The 12,373-nt window shown below is 43.5% G+C and overlaps 1 protein-coding gene across 1 annotated transcript; it reads left to right on the plus strand.

The window, feature by feature from the left end:
- Window positions 1–4,085: 4,085 nt before the first annotated feature.
- On the plus strand, window positions 4,086–7,348 carry LOC122643428. The gene is made up of 4 exons (XM_043837048.1): window positions 4,086–4,809; window positions 5,029–5,296; window positions 5,479–5,611; window positions 6,095–7,348. Exons 1-4 carry the CDS (start codon window positions 4,086–4,088, stop codon window positions 7,346–7,348), a joined length of 2,379 nt encoding a protein of 792 aa, XP_043692983.1.
- Window positions 7,349–12,373: the final 5,025 nt, after the last annotated feature.

Here is a 12,373-nt window from a genome sequence, read left to right on the forward strand (position 1 = left end):
AAATATTATTTAAATATTGTACATTTATATACTGTTGTTATTTTATTATGCTATACACTATGTTGTATAATTATGTATTTCTTTTTAGGAATTTGGAGCGTTGGCTTAACACACAACTGCCATTCAAATGAGTTATGTTAAGGCCGATCGAAGAGTACTTATACAATCCCGAGAACATTGATGAGTTGAATAGAGTGCTCAAGCTACTCACCAATGATCACTTGTATCTCCAGTCGATTCTCTGGAATGACAGTAAGTCCTTGATGGCCAGGGACTTCTATATCATTGATCGAAGGGTAGAATACCTTCAAGCCCATACCACTCGCATCGAATCCATCCTTCACAGATGGGCGAATAAACTTCAAGGCCTTCCTTGAATTCTGTTAAGTATGATGAATCATGCTTTACTGTTCTTACTACTTTATCATTACTGTGCACTCTATTATATCAAACTGATGCATATGCTGATAGTTTGATGTTTACCTTCTTTTCTCAGCTGATCATTATGGACCCACGGCCTCCTAACACATATAAGAGGCATAACGCGGGGGGGGGGCGTACACAAGCAGCCTCTTCCTCTAACCCTACCCATAATGATCCTCCAGCAGGGGGTGCACAAGGGAACCCTCCTGACATGCATATGCACGATGTTGCTGGTCTTGTTGATACAATAATGGAAAGGCAGCAACAGCAGATGCATCAGATGATCGCTGACATAGGTGATCAATTCCAAGCAGTTATTAGGAATATACATGTCACACCCCAAACCACCCCCTAGGAGGATTGGGTAGGTGACCCGAATTGCGTAACGGCAATCCGCCAAATCCCACGGATCTAGAAGCAGTGCTTACGATCATGGAACCACATCCACATCTTATCCATAAGTAAGATCAGAGTAATGCAGGACGCCTACAATTTAAAAGTAAAAAGGAAGCATAGCGATACGGGAAATGGTGATAATATATACACAATAAGTCTTGTTTGATACATCTCCCGAGCACGCACAACCCACAACAAAGAAACAAAAGCTAATAAGAACAGTACTACATACAAAAATATATACAGGGTGAGCATTCTCAGCCCCAAAAAGGAAAGGAAAAGAAAACTACAATAACCAAGTCAGAACGGGGATAACTCCAAAAAACCCAAAAGGAGTCCCCAATCAAACATCGCATGCACGCTTCAAAGGTCTTCATCCGCAATGACCACCGAGAACATACGCAGAATCGGTATGACCTCTGTCGGGGTCCACACCAACATCGTCATAACAACCAAAACTCTCCTCCTCGAGATAGCCCGCCATGCCACAGCGACATCCACCTGCAGGATCATCTAAGAAGAAAGTAACATATAACAGAGTGTGAGCCCCACCGAGCTCGTGAGCAAATAACATCCATCATGCATGCATATGCAATCACAATCCACAGTTCATATGATCTACATGATACGCAAGTCCAGCTTCTTTATTATTAGCCACCTAGCAATACAACTAAGTCAGGTCTGTGCTACTACAATCCCCAATACATGTATCCCTGGTGCTAGCTTGGTTACCCCTTCCCGCGATACACCCATTGAGTTGTCGGAGAGGACCAGTCAGCTCCCGCATTCATTCACCAAGGTCAGCCCGACCAGCCCTCTATGATTATCCAGGGGGACAACCATTTCTTCCCTCATGCACCATTCCGGTGTTCTTTTATTTATGCACCATTCCGGTGTTCTTTTATTCTTTTTTTTTTTCACTCCCTGATAATTGTCCCCACAAGCATCCAGCACCTCCATCCCTGCTGGCAAGGGTGCGTAGCACGGGTGATGAAACTCTAGCCCCATGTCCATATGGCATCATATGAGTCCAACGGTGTCAACCGTACCCCATAATACGGGCTACCACAGGCCCCATTTCCAAGCCGAGTACGGCATCTAGTCTAGCAATCACATCCATCATATAGAAGTCACAGTGTTGATCAACAACAGGCATTATGCAGTGATTTGAGTAACTTGAATTATAAGTAAATAACACAGCATTCATGATTCAATTATTAATAGCCGGCATCAGATCATAATTACATTTGCACATACGATACTATTATTCACTCACCAGTACTTAGCTCTAGGTACTCAGTCACAAATTCAGTCCCAGCAGTTGTCTGGTTGTTGACCTCGAGCTCGGGATCAAGTCCTAGACACAAATCAAGCATTGTCTCATTCAGTCATTAGCCTACACTGATGGTTCTAGGGTTACCCTAATTTACTGAGTTGACCCGGGGTTTAGTTGGTCTCATTTGGAAATACTAGGCCTTACACTGGGTCTTAGGTCATGTCCCGGTGCATGGCCAGTGTTAGGGCACAGGGGTAAATTGGTCATTTGTAATACCAGTACCTGCCACTAGGTCAAAACATGGCCTCGGTGTTGTCCAAAGCATGTCTGTGCTGTAGGACCAAGCACAATAGTGCACAGTCACAAACGGGGCCCACTAGGGTTCCGAATCATTTCTAAATAAGAACAGATGTGAGGAAGGGCTTTTTGGTAATTTCCAACCTTCCCACAGTGTCCAGGGGGTATGTGGGTGAAATCCCCCAGGTCTGTCCATCATTCCAGCCAAATTCCCTTCACTGGGCGTTGGCTCTAGGCGATGTTTGCATCGCCCAGTGCCTGTAGAATCGATACAGGCTGAGTTTCCAAGGTTGGGCTTGCATGATTGGGCTCACACCTGATCCTCTGCATGTTTAGGGATTTAGGTAGCCCCAGTAATGGTCTACATCATGGTCCAATTGGTTTCTCCATCAGGGTTCCAGTCAGGCTGACTGTGGCTGCCCAAGCAACCCAATGAATAGTGTTCAAGGTTTTGGCTAAGCTTGGGAGTTGATTTCAGCCACATGCAGGACTGGAAATGCATGAATCTTGGTGGTTCAAGGTTGCAACCACCTAGGGTTGGGTCTCTGCAGCCTTGTCTAGCACCCAGGGTTCCAAATCAGGCTTCAGTAGGGCCATCTGGCAGTGCAGATGGGCACAGCCTGAATTCGGCCAGCATAATAGCATATCTAAATGCTTATTTTCAATAGCAAACTCAGATCCATCATGCACAAGGTCTGCATGCTTGATCCAGACCAAGCCTGGGCATACCCAAGCTGTTCTGGGCTGCCCAGGAAGCAAATACATAGAAAACATAAAGGGGAAAGAGAAACAGCAGGCATAAACAGGTATTTTTATACCTGAGGGAGCTTGGAGAAGCTCGGTTCCAGCCTCTATGGGCTGCAGCAGCTCCATCTCTTTCTTCTCCCTTCTTCTTCCTCTTCTTCCTCTCCTTGCTCTCTCTTCTTTCCTCTCCTTCCTCTCTCGGATTTCAGATTTACCAAGGGCTCTAAAATGAGCCCAAGGCCTCCTAGTTATAAGCCAAGGCCAACTAAGGCCTGTTTGCCTTTAGTCCCTCTTTTAAAAACTGATTTTTGAAACTGATTCTGTTCAGTTCTAGGCTCTCTGGTGGGGTCCGCAGTGAACCAGGGATATGAGGTGGTCCCTCAGAGTCCCCTCTATCACTGGAGGGTGTCCATGGTCAAGTGGGGTGGTCCCCACATTTTTAATAATTAAAAATGTGCAAAAACAGCCACTGGGCGATGTCTCTGGGCATTGCCACATCGCCCAATGCCATGGCCCAGTGAATTCCAGCAACATGAATTCAAAGGGGGATTGCATAGGGGTTTGACCCTAGGTCAGGGTATTGTCCCCACATACCCATTAGGGGGTTTTACATGATTTTCCAGAGGTGGGTCCCACCACTTTAAGGAGGAAAGAGATTACCTAGGGTTCAAGCCATACATCAGGCTGTGAGCTATGCAAGAACAGGGGTCTGCTATCCATCTTCTGACGGGTATATAGGGAAACCTGTTCAAAGCATTCTCATTGATCTCATTGAGTGGAGTGATGCTCCACAGTGATCCTGGTTGCCTGATCAGGGGTTCCTGTCCTTGAACCAAAATTCCAACTTGTCAGGGGCAGGGTTTGACAATACAGACTCCGTAGGCAGTCCCTACAACCCCTGCTGTTCCTCCCCCTCCTACACAGCAGCATGATGGAAAGATTTCTTAAGATGCAGCCCCTTACTTTTGCTGGGATTAGTAGAGACATCTTGCTACCCGTTAAATGGGTAAAGGAAATGGAAAAGGCCTTCAAGTTTCTGGGTTGTAATGAAGAGCAGAAACTTATATGTGCTGGATACAAGCTCCAGTACGAGGCAGAAGCTTGGTGGGAAACTACTAGGCCTATTTTGGAGGCAGCACACCCAGTTATAACATGGGACATTTTCAAGCAAGCCTTCTTTGTAAATTACTTTCCCACTAGTGTACGGAAGAAGAAGGAGATAGAATTGGCAAAGTTAACACAGGGACCTAAGTCTGTGTTAGAGTACCAACAAAAGTATGTAGAGCTTTTCTTCTTTGCCCCTCCTCACCTAAGTGATGATGAAGCAAAGGCACAGAAATTTGAGGACGGGTTGAGGCCACAGATTGCCTCTATAATGGCCACCAGACCGACTCAAGGTTACTCAGAGACTCTGCAAACTGCAAAGAAGATTGAGGATAAGCAGAGAGATGCTTATCATGTCAGTCAGTCATCCGGCAAGCGAGCAGCCCCATTCTTTGATAGAGGATTTAGCAAGTTCAGCAAATCTTTTGGATCTAGCGTAGCTCTAGCCTTCCCACAGAAGAGTCAGTCTAAGTCAACAGTGTCCGGACCAGTATATGCCAATCCCAGTACTAAGGCAACAGATGCAGCAGCTCCAACAAGTGTTGTAGACTTCAAATGCTTCACATGTGGTCAGCTAGGTTAAACTTCCAAGACATGTTTCCACAAGAGACCTGGATATCCTACTCACCAACCAACCAACCAGTAAGCCTCAAGGCTGGGTCTACTCTGTGACCGCTAGTGAGGCTGAGGCTAACCAGAATGTAGTTACTGGTATCATTCTAACTTATACCTTATTGTATTTTGTTAATGATGTCATGCATACATAATCATCAAATCATGGCATATAGGTACCATTCTCATTTGCTCTACTCCTGCATACACCTTGTTTGATACGGGAGCAACGCATTCCTTTGTGTCTCCGTCATTTGCTAAGAGAACTGGTGTGTCACCGAAGTGTTTGGCAGAGGGTCTAGCAGTTAGCACACCTACTGGGTTAAGGATAGACTTGAACACATTGTATGAGCCCTGTGCCGTGAGAATTACGGGCAGAGACATGAATGCCCATCTGATCCAACTCGATATGACTGACTTTGATGTCATATTGGGGATGGATTGGTTTGCAGCATACAAGGCAAATGTGCTATGTGCATAGAGAAAGATAGTGTTCCAGCCTAGAGACGAGAAGGGATTCATCTTTGTGGGTGATAAGAAGAAGAAACCCAGGAAGATGGTGATTTCGGCTTTGAAGATGAAGAAGTTGTTAAACAAGGGTACCTTGTGTCTGTTATGGATACTAGGACACAGTTTAGGTCTATGTTAAAGATTCCTATTGTAGGGGAATTCCCTGATGTTTTCCCTGATGATTTGACAAGTCTGCCTCCACCTAGAGAGAATGAGTTTGTGATTAACTTAATACCTGGAGCGGTACCGGTATCTAAAGCACCTTACAGAATGGCACCGAGTGAATTGAAAGAATTGCAGACTCAACTTCAAGGCATATTGAAGAAAGGATTCATAAGACCGAGTATCTCACCTTGGGGTGCTCCAGTCTTATTTATGAAGAAGAAAGATGGCTCCATGAGAATGTGTATCTACTACAGAGAGCTGAATAAGCTGACGATCAAGAATAAGTATCCTTTGCCAAGGATTGATGATCTCTTTAATCAGCTTTAGGGTGCCCAAATCTTTTCGAAGCTTGATCTCAGATCTGGGTACCATCAGCTTCGAATCAAGGAAGCCGATGTTAGTAAGACAGCCTTCAGGACTCGATAAGGACACTACGAGTTCCTAGTAATGTCTTTTGGGCTTACTAATGCCCCAGCAGCTTTTATGGCTTTAATGAACCGAGTCTTCCATGATGTCTTAGACAAGTTTGTGATAGTCTTCATTGATGACATCTTGGTTTACTCCAAGAATGAAGAAGAGCATGCTCAACGCTTGAGACTTGTTCTACAAAGGCTGAGAGAGAAGCAGCTTTATGCAAAATTCAACAAGTGTGAATTCTGGCTGCCTCAAGTTGGTTTCTTAGACCATATAATTTTAACCAGAGGGATTGAAGTAGACCCAGGGAAGGTTGAAGCTGTAGTGAATTGGGAAAGTCCCAAGATAGTAACTGAGATAAGAAGTTTTCTGGGTTTAGCTGGTTACTACAGGAGGTTCATAGAGAACTTTTCGAAGATAGCCATGCCCATGACACAGCTTACCAGAAAAGGTGCAAAATTTGAATGGAATGAAGACTGTGAGAACAGCTTTCAAGAATTGAAAAAGATATTGGTAACAGCCCCAGTCCTTGTTCTTCCTGAAGGAACTGAGGGGATGGTTGTATATACTGATGCCTCCAAGACAGGGCTAGGGTGTGTGTTAATGCAAAATGGGAAAGTCATTGCCTATGGTTCTAGACAGCTAAAGGACCATGAGAAGAACTACCCTATACATGACCTGGAATTAGCAGTAGTTGTCTTTGCATTGAAGATGTGGAGACATTATCTGTATGGTGAGAAGATTGAGATCTTCACTGACCATAAGAGTTTGAAGTACTTCTTCACTCAAAAGGAGTTAAATATGAGGCAAAGGAGATGGTTGGAACTCATTAATGATTATGAGTTTAACATTATATACCATCCTTGGAAAGCCAATGTTGTGGCTGATGCACTCAGTAGGAAGTCTTCTGATTGGGCAACAAGCAGGATAGTGATAAATGATGATATTCTGAAGGACTTGAGTGCACTGGAAGTGGAGCTCATATTTGGAAAGACTGAAGAGTTAATTTCAGTGATGATGATGCAGCCATCATTGCGGGCCCGGATCATTTCAGCCCAGTCTTCTGATGAAGAGTTCCAACACATTATAAGTAATATTCGGGCTGGAACACAGAAGGGTGTTGATTTAACAGTAACAGCTGATGGAGTTCTAATGTTCAGAAACAAACTATGTGTACCAGCTGATACTCAGTTGAAAGATCTGATTTTGCAAGAAGCCCATCAATCTCCCTACTCTGTACATCCAGGTGGTACAAAAATGTATCGAAATTTGAAACAGTACTTGTGGTGGCATGGAATGAAGCATGATGTAGCAGCCTATGTTTCTAAATGCTCTACTTATCAGCAAGTAAAGGCTGTTAGACACCGACCACAAGGGCTTTTGCAACCTCTTGCAATTCCAGAGTGAAAATGGGAGAAGATAACTATGGACTTTGTCACTGGCCTTCCTTGCACTAGGAAGGGGATGGATACAATCTGGGTAATTGTAGACAGATTGACCAAAACAGCCCATTTTATCCCTATGAAGATCATCTATTCTATGGATCAATTGGCCAAGCTTTATGTGGATAATATCATCAAGCTACATGGGATACCAGTGAACATAGTATCTGACAGAGATCCCAGATTTACTTCTAGATTCTGGAAGAGTCTATAGCGGGCTATGGGTACTGACCTGAGCCATAGTACAGCACATCATCCTGAGACGGATGGGCAAACAAAGAGAACAATCCAGACTTTAGAAGATATGCTCAAGGCTTGTGTGCTTGAGATGACTAGCAGCTGGGATGAGCATTTATCCCTGATTAAGTTTGCTTATAACAATAGCTACCATACATCTATTGATATGACTCCATTCAAGGCCCTGCATGGCAAGATATGTCGTACTCTGTTGTGCTGGGATGAAGTTGGAGAGCGACGTATGTTGGGTCCTAAATTGATTCAGAAGACTTGTGAGCAGGTTGATCTGATAAGAGAAAAGATTAAGGCTGCACAGTCCAGGCAATAGAACTATGCAGATAAAAGAAGACAGCACATTCAGTTCAGAGTTAGTGAGAAAGCATTCCTAAAGGTGTCACCAATCAAGGGTGTTGTGAGATTTGGGAAGAGAGGAGAGTTGAGTCCTCGATACATTGGCCCGTATGAGATTATAGCCCGAGTTGGTGCAGTGGCCTATCGGCTTGCATTACCCCCATCTCTTGCCGGTGTACACGATGTGTTCCATGTCTCTATGTTGAGACAATACATCCCTGACTCATCACATCTGCTACCTCAGCAACCAGCTAAGCTTATTGTTGATCTAACCTATAAAGAGGTGCCAGAAGAGATTATTGATTTGAAAGAGCATAACCTGAGGAATTGCACTATCTCTTTTGTGAAAGTCAGGTGGAGTAATCACTCTGAAGCTGAGGCATCTTGGGAAACAGAAGACTTGATGAAAGAGAGATACCCTTACCTCTTCGATCTCCCAGGTACGTCAATTTCGAGGATGAAATTCTAATAAGGGGGGTGGAGTATGAAAACTGCAACAAATATAAACTTTTTTTGGAACTTGTGTGATTTCAGGTTCTAGCTTTGAGACTATGGTGGCATCAATGCTATGGGCTACATCGGTCGAAGATACAGATGAATCTCTCGACACTCCTATGGAGGATTCCAAGGATTCTTCCCAACTTGCCTTTCTGGAATCAGAGGACACCCATGGAACCCCGCACCGGAGTAACCTGTGCCGGATCTACTGCCTGGATGCTATGCAGAACCTCTCCCTTAATTAAACTCGTTGTAAGTATAATTTAAAATGTATTTTATAGTGTTTTGTACGATCAATTAGAGTTATAGGGGTATTTTGATCAATTTACCTCTATGGGACCCACGTCCCCAGTGGGGAATCCTATTCCTAACATTTACCCGTACTCGGATTACCCCTGATGTCATATGACATCATTCTGTGGTTAGAATAGGATAATAAGTACAAAATTCTAATTAAAATTAGTTTTAGGAATCAGATTTAGAAAACAGATTTTCTTTTAAAAACCAAACACCACCTAATTAATCCACTAACTATAAATATAAAACTTATCTATACTATTCACAAAGACTTAAGAAATCAGAATTCGTTCCATCCTAAGGAGAAAACCAAGGAGAAGAAAAGAGAAGAAGAAGAAGGGAAGGAGAGGGCTTTGTATGGGGCTTGGTTCCTACACCTAAAACTGGAGCTTGAGACTAAATTCAGTGACCTGGCTACATAATACTAGGCTACTATCACCCTATTTCTGCTGCTATATTCAGGTAGGCTATGAGTCCCCTCATTCCCATTTCATCTTCTTCAATTTCAGTCCTAATCAAACCCTAACCTTGTTTCTTCCATTAAGCTTGTAAACCAAGCTTTGGTAATGAAATCTGACCCTAATAGTTACTGTTTTGAACCAGAATTTGGTTCAGACTTGGCTGTATTATGTAGGCAGTCCCTTAGAGACCCTAATATCTAGCTGAACTGTCTAAATTTAGAATCCTAAATTACCAATTTGAGATTAATTATTCAAATTCCCCAAATTAATGTTTAATTTTGAAATTGAGCAATTAAATTGGTTGACCCACCTTAGAATTGAGTCAATTCATGAAATTCTGGCCATGCATGTAAAGATCCTGGCCTTGGGAGTAAAACCCCCAATTCTAGAGTTTGAATCAGATGCAGAACCAGGCCCTGAACCTGTTGATCGGTTCAGCCTGGGCCTGAATCCGATTCACCCTTGTTATGCCCAAAATGCCCTTTTATAGATCTGTGCTGATTTGAACCCAGTCCTGACCCTAACACTTGTTGTTTCCTACTATTCTAGGACTGTCTTTGCTATTTTTCTACTGTTTTTGTCTAGTATGCCGGAGTCTTGCTACTTAGGCTAGCCCAAGCACTGCAGGTAAGGGAATTTGATTTTAATTTCAATGTGTTTATGACCTTAATTTGCTATTGTTCTGATTGCCATGTCATGCATCATCAATACTACTCAATGCATATAGTTTATTAGCTTGTATTTATTGCACTAGATTGCATGTGATTTAGGCTGCATTGGTATCCTGCACTGCATCAATACTTATTGTTATTGTTAAATTGATGATATTGAAGTACTATTATCTTATAATTCAACTGATCATACATGTGCCATCATGATTAGATTGCACTGGGCTAGGTTGTATATTTCATTACCCAGTACTACATCCCTTACCAACAGGGGAAGAGGTGTTGGACAACCCATGGTATAGTCGAAGGGTATGCTGGGATACCATTCACTGTCCCATGTTAGCGTGTGTACTCCGCTGTGGGAACAAACAGTAGGGTTGGTCATTGGGGGTCTACTAGGGTCAGATGTATGATGCTTGAACTGGCGGGTCCTCGCCGTAGTAGAATGGTTTCACTCGGGTGACTGACGTCTGGTTATGTGTTTTCGAGACTGAGGTTAGCATCTACTACAGTAGTACTTGTACCCCATATGACTTAGTTTCTATGTTAGGGGCATGCTAGATTAGAACATTCATCATGGATTATTATGTTGTGTTTGCATGCATTTCCTTACTGGGCTCAGTGGAGCTCACCCCCGTGGTTAACCTTATTTTTCAGATGAGACTGCTCTCAGTTTTGCTGGTGTTTCTGTGGGGATTCCTTCTGCTGAGGATCTTCCTACTGCTCATGGAGTTGATACTCCTCTACTGGTGGAGCACGAAGCTTCGTGCTCATGTGACCGCTACGTCTTCTCTTGATCTTCCTGATTGATCAGGCTATCTCTACCCTTTTTTGTTATAACACTTTTGTAAAGAATATTGTATATAAGTCTTTGTGGGTTTTTGAGTAACTTTTAAGAACTAACCTTGTAACCCAAAGTACTTTTGAATATATATACATTTCACTGTTCAGTTTAGATCTTCTTTATTACTGCCTTATTCTCATATTAAATTGCTTCCGTTGCATATAATTCTGTTATTGTGTATAAGACTTGCGAATAGAGTACTGCACTTGCGATCCTGGTGGGTTGGTTGGATGTGAGATACATCCAGTCACACTTGGCCCTAATAAATCAGGCCAGGGTGTGACACCACTCATCTAGGTAAGCTTGCATCCTACTACTCTCTCCCCCTTCTCCATTTTTGGATTTTGGGAGGTTTTACCTAAGGATGGATTAGCTAGGTTTCCACTTTGGACTCAAGGTGGAGCTTAGCTCATGATGGGGTTTCATTAATGAGGACCTACCCCTAATTATAGCTCTACTTAGCCCCATTTACAACCATTGTTGGTGTCCTATAGCTTCCCCAACCCTAAACCCTAGATTTGGATCAAAGGAGTTGGATCCTTGTGAGACATTGGACCCATGGATGAACTAGGTGCTAATGACCCTAGGAAGGCTTGTGACTCCCCTCTCTAACCCTGAGAGCCATGTGACCTCTAGGTTCTAAGATGAGAATGTATTTCCTTCAAAATCTCGGACAGAACCTCGATGGATGCACGAACAGATCCAGAGTCGTGGTTCCGTCCATGGATCCTTCCAATGCATTTTGGTAACTGGCTCGAACGGAGCTAGGGACGGATTCACCTACTGGTTCTGTCCATCGTTCCGTTCCCTCTTGGGAATGTCTCAGGGTTCAGACGGATACATGAACGGATTCATGGTGAGGTTCCGTTCGTGAATCCGTCCCTCTCATCTTGACCATTTGGCCTGGACGGAGCCGAGAACGGACTCACCCTATTGATTTCGTTCCTGAGTCCGTCCGTGCTGTCTTGTGTAAAACCCAACTTTAACCTTTGGCACTTAGCATGGGACCCCTTCCACACATCTTCTAACACGTGCTCTCGTATCTTAGGCTGTATAACTCGTACAAGAGAGCGTGTATTGAAGCAAGAACTAATAGACACACCAAATCTTACACAAACTATTGGTGAGTGGGTTTTGGGTGATTGTTTGGGTTTGCTTATTATTAAATATTTATTTACCATGCTACTTGTATGATTAATAAGCTTGTTGCGTATTTGCATTATTTATCTTGATTGTGAACTGATTCGAATGTGGATATGTGGATTGCTTCATTATTGTATTGGGTTATGGTGTCGGGTGTACCGGTACGGAAACCCCAGAAATATTTATGAAATTCATTGACTGTCATCCTACCTTATATGTGTCGTGCCGTGCTGGTACCCGGGTACTAGATGGAATGGGACGTTGATGCACCCAGAATACCTCTCGGGATGATAGGACTTACATGTAGTTTATCTGTGGTTAGGATTCTTGTTCCCGTATGCTATGATCCTTACCAACAGGGGTTTATGTGTTGGGTAGTCGGAACACCTGTTGCCTGTGGGGGAGAGAGGCCAAGTCAGGCGTAGTAATGGCTATCGGGGTCTGCCACTAGGTGGGAAGGCCCACGGCCGGCGTAGGCTCTCTTGTGATAA

Source organism: Telopea speciosissima, chromosome 10 (assembly GCF_018873765.1).
Source record: "Telopea speciosissima isolate NSW1024214 ecotype Mountain lineage chromosome 10, Tspe_v1, whole genome shotgun sequence".
NCBI lineage: Eukaryota > Viridiplantae > Streptophyta > Magnoliopsida > Proteales > Proteaceae > Telopea > Telopea speciosissima.

Excerpts from the sequence above, each read along its gene's own strand:
- LOC122643428 (XM_043837048.1), top strand. The coding sequence starts at position 4,086 with ATGCAGCCCCTTACTTTTGCTGGGATTAGTAGAGACATCTTGCTACCC. Across the intron at positions 4,810-5,028 it reads CTTCAAATGCTTCACATGTG|GTACCATTCTCATTTGCTCT; the intron begins GTCAGCTAGGTT and ends CATGGCATATAG. Across the intron at positions 5,297-5,478 it reads GTCATATTGGGGATGGATTG|GACACAGTTTAGGTCTATGT; the intron begins GTTTGCAGCATA and ends TATGGATACTAG.